We start from the raw sequence: 20,859 nt of genomic DNA, 5'->3' as shown, positions 1-20,859 counted from the left end.
TACCACACATCACTCATGTACAGGTGAGAGGATAAAACCACTACTTCCACCAGAGCAAATGGGTAAATAATGTTATGGTACAACTAATAAAGTAAAAAAGTCAAATTCAGAAGACCCATCTAATGGTGCTGGGGACATTTAAAGGGTATTGAATATGTCCTAATGAAGGAACTTACAAGGATTACCTTGTGGGTTCTAGCTGGGTAGACTCCGACTTCTTACTTTAATTAAATCTTGGTCATTAGTGCCTGAGCTCTCAATGCTTACTCCCTCATAGTCCCTCTGGTGGCCAGATAACCACTCCAGTCTCCTTACCATAGAGCCTCTCAAAACACCTGTCTTTCAGGCCGCTCTGTTTACTTCCCTGGTGCTCACTGCCACCCTTCCGCATGCCCCACTGAATTTAGTGCTCCTACTTCAGGCTGTACTCAACATTCCCCACCTTGTGTTTTGCTTCTACTTTGGTAAAGGTTTGGTTGGAAACTGAGTTTAACACTGGGGCTGTTTTACTGTAGTGCCTATGTCTTTTAATACTAGAAATATTTGCATTATACTCAGTAATAAAAGCGTATATCTCTGTTTTTTTTCTTTCTAGATCTTGGTTAGATAACAATGGGAAAAGTGCAGTTAAAAAACTGAAGAATAGTTTGCCACTTAGAAAAGAACTAGACCGTTTAAAAGATGATCTGTCTCATCAGCTTCAGCTCTCAGACATCAGGTAACAAAGACAGAACCTAATTTAGAGGCTAAAATAAGCATATATTATCTACTGGTAAAGCTTTCCAGGAGTTAGATATTTGCATTTTTAACTTTAATTATTCTGATAACTATAAGTAGTCTTCTGTTATCTTTTTCTGAAAGTAATCAAATGTTCGTCTATGTAAGAAAATTATTAATTTCTTGTTTAAAATAGTGAAGTAAGGTTTAGATACTGACATTTTTACCATAACAGTTTAATTTTTAAAGTAATGTTTATAAGAAAAATATCCTTTCCATATGCACATAATATATAAAAAGTAATTATTCCTCCCTCCTATGTATTCTTGATTCTGTGTTGTATAGCATGACTTTTCAAAGACGTTTTCATTAACCTGGAAATCGCAGTTACATAACGATAACAGGCATTTATTATAAATACAGATTTAACAGCTGTTAAAACAGTAAGGGAGGGGAAAGGGGCCCTGATGTGATGCAGCTGTGGAAGTTCCTGTTATAAGAACTCTGAGAAGCTGTTGTCCAGTCTCGTGCTTCAACATTCCATTTATTGTTCGTTGTGACCTGTTTTGTTGTTTTCAACAATTATCAGGATTCTTTTTCTTCTTTTGAACTAAGTGACTACTTGGGTATCTAATAGCACCTTTTCTGGTGCCTACGGAGTACTGATAATACATGTATTGTTCTTATATATTCAAATCATAGTTTGGGGTTTTTTTTATCATGGTATTTTATAAAAGATAATTCAGATTTCAAGAAAAGCGTGTAGGCTTGGGGTGTGTGGAATGTTTGGCTTTGTGCTGATAGGTGCTGTTTTATCATCACATCAGTATTTTTAGGCCCTGCTTTGATTAATAAGGGCTTCTTCCAATTCCACAGTCTAGTAGCATGGGCTTTTCTAGCTAACACCCAAATAATAAGATCCTTTTTAAAAGTTTGTCAAATAAATTTATGTACATAAAATTACCTTTTTCTACTACAAATTCTAAATGATCTGACAAAGAGGCTGGGATTAGGAAAATAAAAGGATTTTTTTTTTTTTTAGGATTTCTTAAACATGAAAAGAAACAAGCATTATATTACAAATATGTTGTAGAAATATCTCAGTTTTGATTTCTGCCATGGTAAATATCAATAAATGTAGAACACATAAACAAAAGCTCTTTGGGTTCTCCATTTTTAAGAGTGCAAAAGCTTTCTGAGACCAAAACAATTGAGGATTATGGATACAACAGCTTTCCACTATTGGAAGATTAGCCAGTGCTTCCAAAAGATGTGGAAACATTGTGACCTGTGACATTGTTTCTAACTCTAAGCTGCCTGCATGAGCGACCATTTATTAATGAGAACTGTATTTAGGGGATCCCTGGGTGGCTCAGCGGTTTAGCGCCTGCCTTCAGCCCAGGGCGTGATCCTGGAGTCCCGGGATTGAGTCCCGCATCGGGTTCCCTGCATGGAGCCTGCTTCTCCCTCTGCCTGTGTCTTGCTTCTCTCTCTCTTTGTGTCTCTCATGAATAAATAAATAAAATCTTTTAAAAAATAACTAGTAGCTTATTTAGTAGTGTACATTCTTTTAAATTATATCATTTTCAACTATGGGTTAAAGGAAAATTTTTGAAAATCGACTTTATCAGAAATTAAATTCACTAGAATCAATGATAGGATGAAGAAGGAACCTAAGTTTTTTGAGAGCTTGTTTTAAGTGCCTTATACCTTCACATATATTCCCTTCGATTTGTGCTACCTGTGCTAAATGAAGTGATCCCATTTTGTATGTATGAAATGGAAACATTAGGAAAGCTAGCAGCAACTTGTTAAGGTCACAGAGCTAATAAATCACAGCATTAGAATTCAAAGGTGATGTTCTGAGACTACTAACAACCAGTGCTCTTTACCTTTGCACACCAGTGCCTCTGTGACACCATGTGAGTATCAGGTTCCATTTCATCACTAATATTCGGTGTTCATTTATAGGATAAGTAGGTTACATGTCATAAAAATCACCTCCCCTAGAATAAGACAAAAAGAATCAGATCTAGAACTAGTATTCCTAATTAGGACTTAAATCTAAAACAAAATCATCATCATTGAATGATGTGGAGATGAAAAAGATGATAAGTGTTCTCCATTTAATTCCCTTGTTTTAAAATAGAAACAGCATAGTGTATTTGCTTATTTGAAATGTTTGGGTATCTGAACATAGTAGTAATATTTTTACCCTCTAGCATACCATTCATTTTCAATTTGGTTGCTTCATAACAAAATGAGCTAGTTGGAAAACATATGCCTACTTGAGAAAGAAACTCACAGGAATCAAGCAGCTGGGGGTGAATGCATGCTTCTTCCCTCAGGGAGGCCTCGTGTTAATGTGCCTGTGTACTCTGTTGTACTAGGTGGCAGAGGAGCTGGGGCATTGCCCATCGCTGTAGCCAGCTTCATAGTTTAGGCCGCTTAGTGCAGCAGAACTTGGAAATTCTTAAAAATGCCAAAGGTAAGCAATTTCCATTTTCTTTTAAAATATCACTCAGCCGCTATACACATCTGTAAATTGTGGAGTAAAACTAAGTGTTAAAAGACCTCTACAGGGGGCAGCCCTGGTGGCGCAGCAGTTTAGCGCCGCCTGCAGCCCAGAGCGTGATCCTGGAGACCCTGGATCGAGTCCCACGTCAAGGTCCCTGCATGGAGCCTGCTTCTCCCTCTGCCTGTGTCTCTGCCTCTCTCTCTCTCTCTCTCTCTGTGTCTCTATGAATAAATAAATAAAATCTTAAAAAAAAAAAAAAAAAAAAGACCTCTACAGGGATGCCTGGGTGGCTCAGCGGTTGAGCGTCTGCCTTCGCTCAGGTCATGATCCCGGAGTCTGGGATCGAGTCCAGCATCGGGCTCTCTGCGAGGAGCCTGCTTCTCCCTCTGCCTGTCTCTGCCCCTCTCTCTCTCTCTCTCTTTCTCTCGTCCCTCATGAATAAACAAATAAAATCTTTTAAAAAATAAAATAAAAGACCTTACAGATGTGACTTCATCACAGCTGAACTTTTAAATCTGTTTCTTTGAATAAAACAGCAACATAAATTAGACTTTTAGGGGTGCGTGGGTGGCTCAGTCAATTGAGTGACTGACTTGATTTCAGCTCAGGTCATGAGACCTAGCCAGTATCATTGGGCTCCACTCTCAGCAAGGAGTCTGCTTGAGATTCCCCCCCATTCATGTGCACATGCATGTGCACTCTTCCTCTCTCTAAAATAAATAAATCTTAAAAAATTTTAATTAGCCTTTAAGCTTCTACTGAATTTAAGCCTGAATTTGTATGCTTAAAAAAAAAAAAAAAGTGTATCTCTGGATAGTAACCAAAGGGTTTGTGTTTTATCATCAGGATGTACAATAATATTTACAGACCGATCCGGGATGAGTGCAGTGGGCCATGTGATGCTAGGAACAATGGATGTCCATCATCACTGGACAAAAGTAAGGAAGAGTTTCAAAGCAAAAAAACTCTGATTTGTCATAGACCTACTTTTGTTTCAAACTCTATTATGTCAGTGAACTAAAAAACTCGAATCACAGTTTCAGCTGTTTTCAGGATCGATGTTTATTGTCATGTAGTTAAAATACTTCCGGGCCTCATTTTTAAGTCAATTTTTATTTGGAAATTTTATAGTCTTTTCTGAAGTGCAGCCTAAAAAGCCTGCATTCTATTGTTTTTGGTTTTAACAAATTTACTGTGTTATAATGAACATACAATAAACTGCACATATTTAGTTGTATAATTCAATGAAATTTAACATGTGTAAATATCCATGAAGCCATTAACACAATCAAGATGGTGAATATATCCATCACCCACAAAAGTATGCTTGTGTCCCTTTGTAAACTCTCTCCTCCATCCCACCACCCTTCCCCAAGCAACCAATAGGCTGCTCTCTGTCACATAAATCATTTTATATTACTTGAATTTCATATAAGTGGAATCACAAAGTATGTATTTCTTTGGGGGAGAGGGTTCTGTTTTCTTTATTCAACATAATTATTTTCAGATTCATCCATGCTATTGCACTTTTCAAGAACTTATTCCTTTTTATTCCCATGTAGTGTTTCATCATATAAATATACCAATTAGTTTATCCATTTATCTATTGATGGACATTGAATTATGTCAGTTTTGGCAATTAGAAATAAAGCTATTAGGAACATGATGTCCATATGCACATATATTTCCTTTTCTCCTAAAGGTGGAATAGTTAGAACATATGTTAGGGTATTTTACCTCTTAAGAAACTGCTAATGCTTGCAATGGTGGTCTTTTTAATTTTAGCCATTCTAATAGGTGTGTGGTGCTATTACATGGGGACTTAATTTGCATTTCCTTAACGAAAAATGATGGAAGTATCTTTGTGTATGCTTATTTGCTGTCCACATACTCTCTTTTGTGAAGTGTCTATTCAAATCAAATATTTGATAGAAGATATTTGGAAACCTTATCTGACAATGTCTGGTACCTAATGTATAAAGGACTCTCAAAACTCAGTAGTCAGAAAAACCCAAACAATCCAAAAAGCCAAAAGACATGAACAGCTACATCACAGAAGACCTACAAATGACAAATTTTTTTGAATGGCTAAAATGAAAGATAATGACATCACCAAATTCTGGCAGAAATACTGGATCACTCATCCATCACTGATGGGAATCTGTAGAATGGTACAAGGACTCCAGAAAAAAGCATGACAGTACAGAACTAAACGTGTTTAACATATGACCCAGCAGTCACACCTTTGGGCCTTTATTTTAGAAAAGTAAAAATTATGTTCACACAAAAACCTGTACACAAATGCACATAAGAGCCAACAACTAGAAAAACTCTAATGTCAAACTCTGAAGGATATTAAAGTTTTATAACAGGTTAGCAGGTTGTATCAATGTCAGTTTCCCAGTTGTGATGTTATACTACTGTTTTGTAAGATGTTACCATTGGGAAAACTGGGTGAAATATGTATGTATTTACAGTTATCTGAAAATAAAAAGTGTTTTAAAGGTAGTTACCATTTATACATAGATAACTCATTGATAGGAAAATGGAGAAAGTAGGTAGGGAAATTATTTTCACAGTGTTAGAAATATATTATAAATTACTTGTAGAATTTGTGTACTATTGTTGCTTTTATTCTAGCAGAGGTTTGTGATACCTTTCCAGTCCTCTGTAAGTTGTACATCGCCAGCTCTCTATATAAAGTCTCAGTCCTTAGCACAGCACCAGGGCCTTCCCCACCCCAGCCGTACCAGACTCCGGGGTTGGCCATGTGCTGCCTTTTCATGCTTCCATCTTTGCATATGCTTGTCTCTCTTCCCCCAACACACACCCGCGTCCCTCTTGCTAAATACTGTATCTCTTCAGACAGATCACATTAGACTTCCTTAGAAACCTTTACTTGAGGAATGCCTGGGTGGCTCAGAGGTTTAGCACCTGCTTTCTGGCCAGGCTGTGATCCTGGAGTTCTGGAATTGAGTCCCACATCGGGCTCCCTGCATGGAGCCTGCTTCTCCCTCTGCCTGTGTCTCTCATGAATAAATAAATAAAATCTTAAAAAAATAAAAAAGAAACCTTTACATGAATGTCCTCTCTGTGGCACGTAGGACAAAGAATCCTGATTCTTGTTTTGTTTACTTGCACCCCACCTGAAAAGCAGGGCGCAGCTCCTCCCCACCCCACCCCCGACTAGGAGACCTAATTTCATGCTTAAGTACATGGTAGATGCTCAGTGATGTTTATTGCATGGAATTGAGTTTTGCTGAAATTCTGAAAAAGTAGACTTGGAGCCGAAATACATGTCCTGTATTTCTCACACCCTTCTTTATTAGACCATGTAATCATTCTAAAATAATTTGAGATTTAAATGTTAGTACTTAAGACTTATTTTCATTGGAACATATTTCTTTTTTTCTGCAGTCTCTTCAGTCCTATCTAAAACTCCCTAGGATTTATAGTGGTTTGTTTTGAATATTAATATTTCCAGTGTTACATTAAGTCTTTTTCTTTCACTTATTAGAACTTTCCTTTTAGGAAAACAATTTTCTTATTAAAATTTCTGAATACAATTTTTGGAATCCTAAAATTGAGCTATTGTAAAAACATTAAACTAAGTATTTCTTTTATTTTTTAAAAAATACTGTAGCTTTTTGAACGGTTACCAAGTTATTTTGACCTTCAGAGGAGGCTGATGCTTTTAGAAGACCAAATAAGCTACCTTCTCGGCGGCATACAAGTGGTTTATATTGAGGAATTGCAACCAGTATTGACGCTTGAAGAATATTACTCTCTTCTTGATGTGTTCTATAACAGACTGTTGAAAAACAGAATACCCTTTCACCCTAGAAGTCTGCGTGGTTTACAAATGATCCTTAACAGGTAAATATCTAAAACAAGAACTACTTTTATTCTTTTACTTAGATGTGTTGTGTGTGTAAGTGGATTAAATTGTTTTGTGTTTCAGTGTGTGATTCTTAGGAACTAAAGAAAAGAATGTCACTCCTGTTAGCAACACTCTTACACATTAAAAAAGTCAATATGAAGGGATTGAAGGATTGACTCTCCAGAACATTCTTGAAATACAATGCTACTTACAGGGCAAAGTTAATCCTATAGAAAACTGTCTAGGATTAAACTAATGTTGAATCAATAGCCCACATTTTTTGTCCATGTACTATTTTCATAGCCCGTGCTTGGTGCTAAATGCACACCTTACCTCATACCTCACTGTGAAGTGAGCTACTGCCTCCATTTTACAGATGAGGGTGGCCACAGAGTGAGGAAGTATGTGGTTACTCTGAAAGTGTGTCTCTTTGGGGAACAGCAGAACTTAAAGCATAATTTTACTATACTTTTAAAGTGGATTTTCTTGATGAATTCCTTCATTGCTCATCAGACTAATATTTTATTTGGGCGTAGAGTGGGGAACGAGGGATGAGTGATTTTTCCTTTTATGTGTATTTTGTTACAGTGACAGATATGCTCCAAGCTTGCATGAACTCGGGCACTTTAACATCCCAACCCTCTGTGACCCAGCAAACCTCCAGTGGTTTATTCTCACCAAAGCCCAGCAGGCAAGAGACAACATGAAAAGAAAAGAAGAGTAAGTGCCATGAGCCTTTTGTAATGTCCTGCCAGTCTGTTAAAAATCCAGGTATTCAGAATTCATAAATATGGGACATAAAAACTGCATGAAACTTAGGAAATTGACTGATTTGTGTACATTCCATGTTTATTTATCCCCTACCCCATTCTGCCAGGCATTGCATGTGATGTTTAGGTCTGATGATAACAGCCTAAATTATATTACCACCATGTACCTCCATTTGACAAGCCAGGCTTGTTAGTATAAAAGTCAACTCAGGAGCAGAACAAAAGATAAGAATATCAGAAGGAAATTCCCCAGATGGAAAAAGGTGGCAACAAGGAAAAATTCAGTTACTACTTGAATAACAGGAATCTTTATTGTTTAAAACTTTGAGAACTACTGATGTAAAGCAAGCTTCGTCTGCATTTTAAGTAAATGAGAGGTACCCAGGGAGGGAAAGGCTGTTCCCCACTGTTTCCCTAGTGGAGGGGCCAGCCCTGGAGAGGGCCTCAGCAAAGGTTGCCCTCTCTGGCTCGATCCTCCTCCAAAATTGCGCCCCAGAAGGACTGATGGGCACTCCTGATTATAAAGGTTGTGGCCTAAGGGTCAGGGCAACCCCCTGGGAGGAGGCCAGAGGCTTCTCCGAGTAGGAATGGGAATGCATGGCCCTGCCCAGAGATGTGTATAAAGATGTGTCATTGGAGAACTACACAGTAACTTGGCCATGATATGAGGCTCTCCGTTTCTAAGCCAGACTGTTAATATCTGTCTTTTTTTTTTTTTTTTCCGAGCCAGTGAGAAAAGTCCTTTATAAAAAAAAAAGTTTGTCAGTCCCTGACAAAGGTGGTACCATAGGTGGTACCTATGGTTCTTCCTGTCTGATCCTGGGAAAAGCAGGTACAGGTCCAGCTGGGACATTCTGAGAGCCCCATCATCCCTAACTGCTGTCTGCCTTCTCTAAGCAGCCTTGTCTAGAAGGAGTTATCTTACAGAAAAGACTAGCAGCACCTGAGAAAGTGTTCTGTGTGTTGCTGAAGGGAGTGAGTCAGCAACTACACACTCCTGCTACTAACCGCCAGCTCACTGCAATGACCGTTTCTGTTTCCAAATCTTTTTCTGGCTTATGGATATTTCATGGTATTCTTCTCCTTTATGCAGAGATTAAGTAAATAGGGACACCTGGGTGGTCGAGCATCTGCCTTCAGCTCAGGTCATGATCTCGGGGTCCTGGGATCCAGCCCCACGTCAGGAGTCTGCTTCTCTCTCTCCCTCTGCCCCCTGCTTGTGCTCTCTCTCTCTCTCTCTCTCTCAAATAAATGGATAACATCTTTAAAAAAAAAAAAAAAAGGAGTGGGTAAATAGAGGTTATTTGGGTATTTTTAACCAGTGCAATACTTTAACTTCTCTGGCAGTTTTGCTTTGCTCCCCTTATTGTGTGGGCTTCCCAAGTGATGTCCATGCTGGTCTGCACACCCCTCAAGGGTGTGACAAGGTGGAGGCCTCTTTCATACATCCCAAGATTCAGAAGATTGAAACTATTTACCCAAACATACCTCTAATCATTGGCCACCTGTGGGAGAATGCATTTAAGACACTGAGTTCTGCCCTGATTTGTCTGCTTTGTAGGCCTTCACTCAAGCCCTTGATGGAACAAGAGGCATTGCAGCCCACAGGCCAGGGATGGGCATAGAAGAAAATGGAGGGGAAGTGCCTCCTCCCCAGCTCCCTGGTCTTGTTGTGAGCCTGCTGAGTGTTTGGAAGTCTCTAGAAGTCATTACTGCCCAAGGGTCAGATTGGAGGTGGTTTCTAAAACCAGGGCTTTTACACTCATCTTTCTGCTTTCTTTGGTTACTAACAGCTGCTCAGTGAGGCAGGATAAGAACATTTTAAATTATGTATTAATTACCTTTACCTATTGCTGCTAAAAGATTTAACAAATTCTTTCAGAGATAATGCTTAGGAACTATTGGCATGTCTTCTAAGCATGTTATTTACCCTTTGTGGATACCATTTTCATTGTTGAGAGTAGAAGGACCTGCGGATGGCACTAGAGGGTATTATGCTAAGTGAGATAATTCAGTCTGAGAAAGACAAATACCACATGATTTCACTCATATGTGGAATTTCAGAAACAAAACAGATGAATATAGGGGAAGGGAAGGAAAAATAAGATACAGAGAGGGAAGCAAACAATATGAGACTCTTAAGTCTAGGAAACAAACAGAGTCGTTGGAGGGGAGGTGGGTGAGGGGTTGGGGCACTGGGTGATGGGCATTAAGGAGGTACGTGATGCGATGACACTGGGTGTTATATGCAACTGATTAATCAAATCACTAAACTCCACCTCTGAAACTAATACTACACTGTATGTGAACTAGCTTGGGCTTAAATAAAATCTTGAAAGAAAGTTAGAGCTTCAGTATATAACATTAATCTATTTTATGTTCTTTTATTTGGTGATAGCTTGTAGCAATATTATGTTTATTTTCAATATAACAGGTTAAAGGTTATTGAAAATGAATTGATACAGGCTTCAACGAAGAAATTTTCCCTGGAAAAGTTTTATAAGGAGCCCAGCGTTTCTAGTAAGCAAATGGTGGACTGTTGTAAGAGACTTCTAGAACAGTCACTGCCTTACCTGCAGGGGATGCACCTCTGCATTTCACATTTTTATTCTGTTATGCAAGATGGAGACCTTTGTATTCCTTGGAACTGGAAGGATGGAGAAGCCATTAAGTAACACAGAAATCTGTATTCTTTTTGAAGAGATAAGAAACTGTTAAATTTATTTAAATCCACAACTTGATATAGCAGTATTATTTACATATTACAAGTAGGAAGTCTCTAACTGCTGCTCTAAAAGTAAACCTTTTTTAAAAATTAATTTCTGCTACATAACTTGTTTTAAAAGGTTTTATCTCCCAGTCTTATGGTGTTTCTTATCTGATTGGCATGATTGGGTAAAAAGATGTCAAAATGAAAGAACCTATTTTTAGCGGTATGTAAAAGAGGTACATAGGTAAAGAAATTGTAAAAGAGGTACAGAGGTAAGGAAATTGTATATTTTTATATGAGTGAATGTGGCTACTGTTTGAAACAGGTCTCATTCAGCATAGCTCTGGAGCAGTGGAACTCATTCAGCGTGCAGCTGGAGAATTCATCTGTGTCCATATGAACATGTGTTTTGCAGCCAGTAAGGGACAGTTGCACCAAAGTAGGAGAGCAGCAAAACTTAGATAACCAGGCTTTTCCCTAAAGAAAGAGTAGAAGGAAAAAAAAAAAAGCAACTGGGTGTATAAATACTATTGACATTGTCACAAGCAGTCCGATACTAGTTTGTTAAAACATCTTAGTGACAGAAAATGTAGGTTTAAATCTGTAAGTTTTCCGACCCATTAAAATATTACAGCTGTTGGTAGCATGACACTGACACACAGTAGAGGTCTTTGAATCAGTGAGGTGACGCCTTTGTCTTTGTGGACAAACTATCCAGTAAATAGGGGCAGGAATGACTCGGGCCATTCAGGATTTCTGGCACCCCCTCAGTGGGTCCTCCTGCCCCTGCCGGCCCCTGTGAGCACCCCCATGCCCACCTCGGCCCCCGGGGCCACAGGGGGCCCTCTCTGCAGACACAGGACTCCTCTCCACAGGCGCTTCCCTTGGATAATATTATTTCACCAGATCCAGAACCTCTTCGGCTCGTTTCTCAAGAGGACCAGGTGAATCCCGAGGTGGGATGCCGTGTTTGTAGCCCCTCCTGCTGAAGAAAAGGGAAAGGAATTTTTTTCCACCGTGCGCCAGAAAGAAAAGGAGCTGTTAACAGCCATTCTTGAGGCACATTTTAGATTCATCAAAACACTATTATTTAAACTGATAAATTCAAATATGTGTTCAATAGAAATACTGATTTGTAGTTTTTCTGGTTTGTGCATATCATCTCTTTGAAGCTTCAGTAACAACTCTACTGATTTTTTTTTCCTAATGTAAGAATGTTGCCCTTAAAGATTTTCCAGAGCCAGATGATGAGAGTAAAAATCCCTTCCTTAGAGATATAAGGAAATTTATTGAAAAATTGGTTTGGATTATGCCATTTCTAATGGCAACTAATAACAGAATCCTTAGTGATATGTTTTGAATTGGACTTTGTCCCAGAACTGATTGTTAATAATAACATAATAAATAGTACATTAAACAGATTGTTTTTATTGTCATTCAGTTATTAATAGTTTTACAACTATTGCAACATAGTAGGAAGTTATAAGAAATTGCTGGCCTCCATGACTGCCTCTCCCCATGACAAAGGGGGAAACCTCCGTCCCCCCACTGAAAACTGGGACAGGGACAGGCCCTTCCGACTGAAGCCATGGGTGGGAAATGGTCTCCAGAGGGACCTGGGCTCCAAACCCAGGCCGACCTCTCCCGAGGAAGCAGCAGGCCCTACCTCCTCCTTTATTTCTTAAAAGACCTAAGGTCCAGGCAGCGTGCCTGAGCTAATGAGAGGCGGTGGGCATTGGGAACTGGACAGGTGAACAGGAGGGGGCAGGGCTGTGTCAGAAGTCACCTCACTTGTGGAACCTCTAAGACTGTGTGTGCATCCCAGGCAGCGGTCCCTGAAGTGGACCCCTGCAGCTCAGACCTCTGTCCCAGCACCCTGGGACTAACCCAGCCTCAGCACCCCACCCCACCTGTGGACCTGCCTGAGCTTCGCTGGAGCAAGCCAGTAAAGACCACATCAGTCCTGCGGAGACTCATGGCTCCAAGACTCTGGGCTCTTCTGCAGGAGGCCATGGTCCTGGTAGCCTTCTGCCACAGGCCCCAGAGCTGGGAACCCAAACTCCCAGGAGGCTAGCTCCCGGACCCAGGGTGCAGGAGCCACTGATGCATTGGGTGAGGCCTGGCAGCTGGCTGACCGCAAACCGCCTCCCTGTTTCAAGAGTGCCTCTGATCTCTGCCACCTGGCCACAACTCCAGCCATGAGCTCCCTGACCTGGCAGGGCCACCCAAGTGCCTGTCCCAGGAGTAGGAATTGACACAATCCCCAGGGCACCTAAGTAGGACTCCTCGTGGCTCCCGGCACTGAGTGACCCTCGACAAGGCCTCACTTGGCCTCAGTCTCCCCATCCGTAAAAGGAGACACTGGGTCGTGTTCTTGGAAGTTCTTCCCACCCTAAGTGAGTCTGCCCCAGGAATGCAGACCCCTCCCTTGGATGGTCCTGGCTGCCAGCCCGGGCACCCCTCACTCCTGAGCAGTTGAGACAAGGAAGAGGAGGTGAAACAGCCCGTGGCCACACAAATCAGAGTTGGTGTCATGGGACCCTCTTCTAACCCCACTCCCCTGCTACTACAACATGTCTACTGGTCACTCGAAACCCTTCCCTCATGAATGCATACCTGTTATGGGGCATTATAGGAATATTTCCCCCTAAGGTGACAAATGTTGCACATGGGGAATGTTGCACACCGAAAACTAAGGGGAGACTTGGCCAAGGCCACACTGCCTCCTGGAGGCAGGAGAGGTGGGACTAGAACCCAGGTGTCCCAAGGGGTATGAGGGGAGGGGTCTGAGCCGGCAGCAGCACCCCCAGCCCTGCAGGGCCCATCACCAGATTCACGCTGGGTGTAGGTGGACCATGTCAAGATCAGATGTGCCCTGGAGCAGTCCTTGTCCTGGCAGGTGTGAGGGCATAGCAGACACAGAGACCTTACGTGGTGAGGGATGTGAGGCCCTGCCACTGTGGTGTGGGTGGGTCAGCAGGCAGCAGGGCCTTCCTGGCACCTATGGGACTTGTAAGAGCAGGGAGGCCTGGCAGCCACTCAACCAGATTGCTCCACAGCCTTCGTTCTCCCCATTCCAGTCAGGCCTGGGTGCACTCTGGCACCCCACAAGTGCCTATGGGCATCATTCGTGCAGCATTTGCACACATCTGCCCCAAAGTCCATCACAGCAGCTAATGTGAAGGAAACCGATTCAGCACAGGGTATGGCCCACCATGGAGGAGGCCATCAGACTTCACCCTCCGAATCTTTTGGAGGTTGTCCATTTTTCATTTTCCCTGTCATTACCACAGGCATTGGCCTAGACCTAGTGTCAGCACCCATGAGTCAGAGACTTCCAGGTCAGCAGAACTGGCAGTGTAATCCGCCGGAGGGACGATCTATATAGACACCGGCTCCAGACCCCGCTTCCACCCCCACCCCAAAAAGCAGGATGTTTAAACTTTGGAGCAAAATCTTGGCTGAATGATTTCCTGATCTTTTTCCTATTCATTTCCTAGTCATTGAGCAAACACTTAGGAAGCACCTACTGTATGCAGGCAGTGGGAACACAGCAGGGACCAAGCAGACAAGAGCCTGCATTTGGTTTATGCTTCTTGGGGCTGACACAAATTACAAACCGGGTAACAAGTGCATTCCCTCACAGTCTTGAAACCAGAAGTCCAAAATCAAGGTGTCAGCGAGACCATGCTCCTTCCAGAGGCCTGGGAAGACAGTCCTTTCTTGGCCTCTTCTGGGCTCTAGGGCTGCCAGTGTTTCTGGCTTGTGGCCACATGACTCCAATCTCTGCCTCTGTGTGTCGGTCTCAAAACTCACCCCGTGTCTCTCCTCGAAGAATGCAGGTGAATCGGTGTAGGGCCTACTGGATAATTTAGGTTAAGCCTCTCCTCTCAAGACCCATAACTTAACCACATTTGTTAGAGAAGGTCGTATTCACAAGATTGCAGTGGTTAGGACATGAACACATCCTTTGAGGCCACCATTCAATCCATTGTCCTGGTGACTGGGGGTCACCATTGCAAGCCCCATTTATTTTAATCTTCCCTTGAATGATGTTGCAGAGGGAACCCACCATCTGTGAGCAACATGCCAAGTCCACCTGAGACCCTGGTAAGGTGCACACTCTCCTTCCTACTCGAGCATTATTTCACATCCACTAGCCTTCCCAAAGTTAGAGTTTCCTGGGATTCCAGGCTCCACCTAGCCTGCCCTATTTACTGGGTATTTGAATTGGTTCCAGCCTCTCACTTTTCTAATTTGTCTGCAGTGAACTTGTCTGTGCACATGCTTCTCTTTTCTCCTTGGGATGCTGAGTTCCAAGTTAGAGCTGTGTTGTAGGCGCTCTGTGCCACTGACCTACTTGCTGCTGCTCAGCATGAAGCCATACTTCCTACATGCTCTGCAGAACCAGAGGGAATTCCTTTAAGCTTCTCTACTTCAGACTGAGCACCATAGTAAATTTTTTCAGTAGAGTGCCCTGGAGGTGCATTGCAGGAGGCAGGGGCCCCTCCTGCTGATTCTGGAGGCTGCACAATTGGTCAGAAGTATGAGTGTGGTGGCAACCCGTGGAGATTTGCCCAGAACACATGGCCCCAGCTGGGCCTGGTGGCCCTTTTGACACTGTGAGTGCCTGGCCTCCTGCCATTTGGTGTTCCCAGGGCCTCACCCATCCCTGGTTCCTGCTGACATAGTGATAGACAGCGAAGTTGAGAAGGCCTAGCAGACAGGCTTGCTCACCCCTACATTGTACAGGGGGGATACTAAGACCAGGAGAGGCAGGATTCTGACTGGGTCACAGGACACATCGACTGCAGAATCAAGGCTGGACCATAGGCTTTTGCTCCCCAGGCCTGAGAACTGGGGCTTCCTGGGGTCCTCATTCTGAGCCCCTGCTCACTGTCTCATACCCCAGCATAACTGGACCAGTCACTCCATTCCTGGAGGGTCAAGCAGCTGCCCATTGTCCCACCAAAGCATCATCCAGAGCCTATCCACCAGGGGAGGCAGAGCTAGAAGGGCTGCCCCGCCCAAAGGCTCTGTCCACCTCAGAATGCCTCAAGGAGAGCTCCTGGCAAGGCTCTAGCCACTTTGTACTCATGGCCCAGGGTAGCCCTGAGTTCCACCCCCTGGGCTGTACCCAGAAACACAGGGCCGACAGGTCCTACACATCCTGGCTTGTTCCTATCTCAACCAAAGAGGTATCCTTCTGGCTCTGGCTGGGACCAAACATACTGCTCTGATACCAACATCAGAACCAAAGTATTAAACACCAAAAACTTATGAGCAAAATACTAAGGTGGCTTGAGAGGTAAAAGAATGTCTAGAAAACATTATGTGTCAAAATCTAAGTTAAATTTATATGGGGTTTGAAAGCACTTGGTGTGTTCTTCTAAGAAGTCCTGTGCGCAGTCCTGTGCGCTTCCAGGGGAGGCAGAAGCATCCTCAACGTGAGCATGATGGCAGGCTGTTCTGACCATGAGTGTCTCAGAAAGGTGTGGCCACGCAAATACTCATAAATTCAAAAGGAAAATCGGTTATTCCCAGTAAGGACATTTTTCAGCTTGCAGGTGAAGGCCCAGGGGGCAGAAGGGCTGGGAAGAAGGGAAGAGGATGGAAGTAGAGGGGTTGGTCCAAGGGGGCCACATGTTGACAGAGCACCTCCTGGTGGTGAGATGGTAACAGGAACTGCTGAGAATGGTGGGGCGCTCCTTGCTCCAGCCTTAGCCAGGCCGCGGGTTGGTAGGGATGGGAGGGAGTGCCTGGAGCCAGTGTCTTTCAGTGAAGCCTTAGGAGGCAGTGGAAAGGCCACCTTCTGTGCAGGTGTGCTGGATGGGCCCTGGTCATTGAGAGGAGCCCCCTGCATGCTCCCATGCTGAGACCTGGGCCTCTCTTGGGGCTTCTCCACAGAAGCTGGAGAAGCTTCAGGTACATCTGCCTTCAGTGGTGGGTAGGTGAGTTCTCCACTTACCTCATTTACCCAGAAAAACGTATCTAGAGGTTTCTTCCCTTGTCCAAATGGACTCTTAGACATAGCTACAAAGGAGAAAATTGAGACAACACAGGTGTACCTTTAGCTGTCCATAGTGGGGGCAGAGGGCTCCCTCTACACAGTCAGGGTCAAAGGGAGCCACCAACCCTTGGGCGAGGATCAGATAGCCTGTGCCAGGATTCGGTCAGGGAGACAGATGCTTTCCCAGATGCTTCAGAAATCCTCCCAGGGCCAGGAGCAGGCCTTGCTGGAGGCTCTAGATGAATTCTAGTGTCTTTTTAAAACATGTCTTTTCGAATTTTTAAATTTTAACCAAGTATACTGAGAAATATACTTTAAATCCTGACCTACTTCAGAAGTGTGTTTGTGTATGTTGTATGATGGATACTAACAATTTCATAGAACTTAAATGGTTATATGCAACAGTCTTGGTATTTTCTATGCAATTCAATCCTACATTCCTTATGAAAATCCTAGTTGCTCCTCCTTAAAGTCATTTTCTAAAGAAAGTAATAATGATTAATAAACTATAGTTTGAAAAACACTGAGGATAAGAGAAAAATGGAGAATGCTGGGTCTTCTACAAAAGAGGACCAAAAAAATCACTCTGCAAATTTTACAAAAACATGACCATGTGTGGTCTGCAGAATGGTCCCCCAGAGAAGGCCATGCCCTAGTCCTTGGAACTTGTGACTGTTTCATTACACGGCAAAAGGAAATTTGCAGATGGAATAAAAATTACAGACTTTACCTTAAATTAGGGATTATCCTGTATTATCTGGGAGCCCCAATCCAATCATTTGATCTCGAAAAAGCAGAGAGCTTTATCTGACTGGGGTCAAGAGATACAGCAGGAGGAGCCGTACGACAGAATCTAAGTAAGAGAAAGACTCGCCTACCACTGGTGGCCTGATGGTGGCCAGCCAAGTGGAAACCATGAGAAGGAAATAAATTCTATCAAATGAATGAGTCTGGAAGTGGATTTTCCTCTAGAGTCTCCAAATAAGGGCCAGGGTAGACAGACCTTGATGTGGGTCTTATGAGAGAGTACCAAGCCACACTTAACCAGACTCAGGACCTACCACTGTGGGAGAGAATAAATGGCTCTTGTTCCAAGTCGCTAGATTTGTGGTCACTTGTTACAGCAACAACAGGAACTCATACACCATGTGGACACTTTTCTAGGACCAGTGGGAGAGATGGGCTGCAAAGCTGAGGACTCCTGTGCTCAGGGTAAGCCCACCTTTGGTGTGGGCGTATGAGCCAGTCTGGGGGACTCTTCCTACTTTCTTTCTGTCAAGCTTGATAATTGCTTCACCTTCTTTAGAGTAGACAGTGACTGTCACTCCTGAGAAATGTCAAGATACATTACCTAGCAGGTCAACCAGCCTTCAAGGTCCTGACACCTATATCCTGTGAAGCTGTGATTAGCCAACAAGCAGAAAGGATTTCCCCAGCCTCCCCCTGGTGTCCACAAGGCCACAAGGCCATGGATAAGTCAGCACATTCCACATTGATTTTCACAATTGTGGTAGCTGATAACAAGGGCATGGTGGATTGAATAGCTAGGGCCTGACCAGGAACTGGGGGACTGGAAAGGTGTAAAGGATTTGAAGCTCACCTATAGAAAAGTGCTAGAGTGGAGGTGTCTATGGAGGGAGCTTCAGAAAGAAGAAGCGGTGTTAGAAGACTGGGGGCTCCTAGCAACCTGGTCTTTGTTGGGTGAAGCGCTTCCCACTCTACCCCAGCCTAGATTCCGCCTGATGACCCCAGGCCCCTCCAATGCTGCCACACACATACACTTCACCCTCCTGAACTATGGCATCCAGCCCTCCTCCTTTTCCCAGTCAATGGGAAGAGTTTTTTTCTCTTCCTCTCCAAAACTCTTTTTTTTAAAGTTATTTATTTATTTATTTATTTATTTATTTATTTATTTATTTATTCATTCATGGGTTGGGAGGCAGAGGGGGGAAGCAGACTCCATGTAGGGAGCCAGATAAAGCAGAGAAACAAATCAGTAATAAAGAAGTTAAAATTATAAAAAACAATAAAGGTGAAAAGAAGAGAGAAAGAAAAGTATTGGATCATGAAAGTAGACTTAGGTAACTCAGTGAATCCTTAAAGCATACTAACATGGATATCATAGGAGTCCCAGAAGAAGAAGAGAGGGAAAAGGAGGCAGGTTTCTTTGAGCAAATTCTAGCTGAAAACTTCCCTAATCTGGGGAAAGAAACATATATCAAAATCCAAGAGGCACGGAGAACTCCCATCAAATTCAATAAAAGCTGGTCTGTATCAAGACATATTGTAATCAAATTCATAAAATACACAGGCAAGAAAAGAATCCTGAAAGCAGCAAGGGAAGAAGTGTTCCTTAAGCTATAAGGGAAGACAGATTGAATTCACAGCAGATCTGTCCACAGAAACTTGGAAGGCCAGAAGGCAGTGGCAGGTACTGAATGGAGAAAATACACAGCCAAGAATATTTTATCCGGGCAGCCCCTGTGGCGCAGCGGTTTAGCACCGCCTGCAGCCCACAGCGTGATCTTGGAGACCCTGGATCGAGTCCTGCGTCAGGCTCTCTGCATGGAGCCTGCTTCTCCCTCTGCCTGTGTCTCTGCTACTCTCTCTCTCTGCATCTCTATGAATGAATAAATAAATAAAATCTTTAAAAAAATAAAAAAAGAATATTTTATCCATCAAAGCTGCCATTCAGAATAAAAGAAGAGATAAAGAATTTCCCAAACAAAAACTAAAAGAGGTGGTGACCACTAAACCAGCCCTGCTAGAAATATTAAAGCAGACTTTTTGAGTGGGAAAGAAAGATCAAAAGCAACAAAGACTAGAAAGGAACATAGAACACCACCAGAAACATCAGCTTTACAGATAACACAAGGCACTAAGTTCATATATTTCAATATTACTATGAATGTAAATGGACTAAATGCTCCAGTCAAAAGACATAGGGTATAAGAATGGATAAAAAACATGACTCATCTATATGCTCCCTAAAGGAGACTCATTTTAGACCTACCAACACCTGCAGATTGAAAGTGAAGAGATGAAGAACCATCTATCATGCTAATGGAAGTCAAAGGAAAGCCATATCATACAAACAAGATTTTAAACCAAAGACTGTAATAGGAGATGAAGAAGGACCTATTTCAAAATTAAGGGGTCTATCCATCAAGAAGATCTAACAATTGTAAATATTTATCCTCCCAATTTGTGAGCACCCAAATAAATAAATAAATAAATAACAAACATAAAGTCATTGATATAATACGATAATAGCAGGTGACTTTAACACCTCATTTAGGGGATCCCTGGATGGCGCAGCGGTTTGGCGGCTGCCTTTGGCCCAGGGCGCGATCCTGGAGACCCGGGATTGAATCCCACATCGGGCTCCCGGTGCATGGAGCCTGCTTCTCCCTCTGCCTGTGTCTCTGCCTCTCTCTCTCTCTGTGACTATCATAAATAAATAAATACCTTAAAAAATTTTAACACCTCATTTACAATAATGGAAAGATCATCTAAGCAGAAAATCAACACAGAAACAATGGCTTTGAATGGCACACTGGACCAGGTGGACTTAATAGGCATATTGAGAACATTTCATCATAATGCAGCAGAATACACATTCTTTTCAATTGCACGTGGAATATTCTCCAGAATAGATCACACACTGGATCATAAATCAGCCCTCAACAAGTACAAAAGGACTGAGATAATACCATGTATATTTTCTGACCACAACGCTATGAAGTAATGAAGCCAATCAAAAGAAAAAAATTTGAAAGAGCACAAATACATGGAGGTTAAGGAACATCTTACTAAAGAATGAATGGGTAAATCAGGAAGTTAAAGGATAAAAAATAAATACATGGAAACAAATGAAAATGAAAACATAACAGACCGGGGCACCTGGGTGGCTCAGACAGTTAAGCATCTGCCTTTGGCTCAAGTCATGATCCCAGGGTCCTGGGATTGAGACCCACATTGGGCTCCTTGCTCATCAGGGAGCTGCTTCTCCCTCTCCCCCATACTCCTCTCTCTTTCTCTCTCTCACTCTCTCTCTCCCTCCCTCCCTCTCAAATAAATGAATAAAAGAGAAAGAAAGAAAGAAAGAAAGAAGAAAGAAAGAAAGAAAGAAAGAAAGAAAGAAAGAAAGAAAGAAAGAAAGAAAGAAAGAAAGAAAAAGAAAGAAGGAAGGAAGGAAGGAAGGAAGGAAGGAAGGAAGGAAGGAAGGAAGAAAGAAGAAAGAAAGAAAGAAAG

General features: G+C 42.5%; 2 protein-coding genes across 9 annotated transcripts in view; one reads left to right on the top strand and one right to left on the bottom strand.

The window, feature by feature from the left end:
- TCAIM (T cell activation inhibitor, mitochondrial) overlaps positions 1 to 12,016 on the top strand; it is a 53,696-nt gene extending 41,680 nt beyond the window's left edge. For 2 of the 5 annotated variants that reach the window (XM_038570257.1, XM_038570256.1), the window contains exons 6-11: positions 596 to 718; positions 3,108 to 3,205; positions 4,082 to 4,173; positions 6,879 to 7,111; positions 7,704 to 7,835; positions 10,320 to 12,016. In XM_038570257.1, coding sequence (XP_038426185.1) covers positions 596 to 718; positions 3,108 to 3,205; positions 4,082 to 4,173; positions 6,879 to 7,111; positions 7,704 to 7,835; positions 10,320 to 10,560 — 919 coding nt within the window. In that variant the 3' untranslated portion in view covers positions 10,561 to 12,016. Of the gene's footprint in view, positions 1 to 595; positions 719 to 3,107; positions 3,206 to 4,081; positions 4,174 to 6,878; positions 7,112 to 7,703; positions 7,887 to 9,446; positions 9,994 to 10,319 lie in introns of those variants that run through there. The other 3 variants (XR_005376775.1, XM_038570259.1, XM_038570258.1) reach the window with 3 other exon arrangements.
- Positions 10,720 to 18,304, bottom strand: C23H3orf86 (chromosome 23 C3orf86 homolog). Of its 4 annotated transcripts, none has more exons than XR_005376778.1 (4): positions 18,206 to 18,289; positions 17,336 to 17,458; positions 11,414 to 16,628; positions 10,720 to 11,072 (listed from the first exon to the last, which is right to left on the bottom strand). XR_005376778.1 is itself a non-coding variant. In XM_038570260.1 (2 exons), exon 2 carries the CDS (start codon positions 16,624 to 16,626, stop codon positions 16,114 to 16,116), a length of 513 nt encoding a protein of 170 aa, XP_038426188.1. In that variant the 5' UTR covers positions 16,627 to 16,628; positions 18,206 to 18,304; the 3' UTR covers positions 10,720 to 16,113. The 4 variants fall into 4 exon arrangements, 1 of the variants encoding a protein (XP_038426188.1); XR_005376777.1 differs by lacking the exon at positions 17,336 to 17,458 and adding an exon at positions 17,667 to 17,765 and having other exon boundaries at positions 18,206 to 18,245; XR_005376776.1 differs by lacking the exon at positions 17,336 to 17,458 and having other exon boundaries at positions 18,206 to 18,304.
- Positions 18,305 to 20,859: the final 2,555 nt, after the last annotated feature.

This window comes from Canis lupus, chromosome 23 (genome assembly GCF_011100685.1).
Source record: "Canis lupus familiaris isolate Mischka breed German Shepherd chromosome 23, alternate assembly UU_Cfam_GSD_1.0, whole genome shotgun sequence".
Classification (NCBI taxonomy): domain Eukaryota; kingdom Metazoa; phylum Chordata; class Mammalia; order Carnivora; family Canidae; genus Canis; species Canis lupus.
Note: the sequence above shows the minus strand (reverse complement) of the source record. Positions and strands in the feature narration are given on the sequence as shown.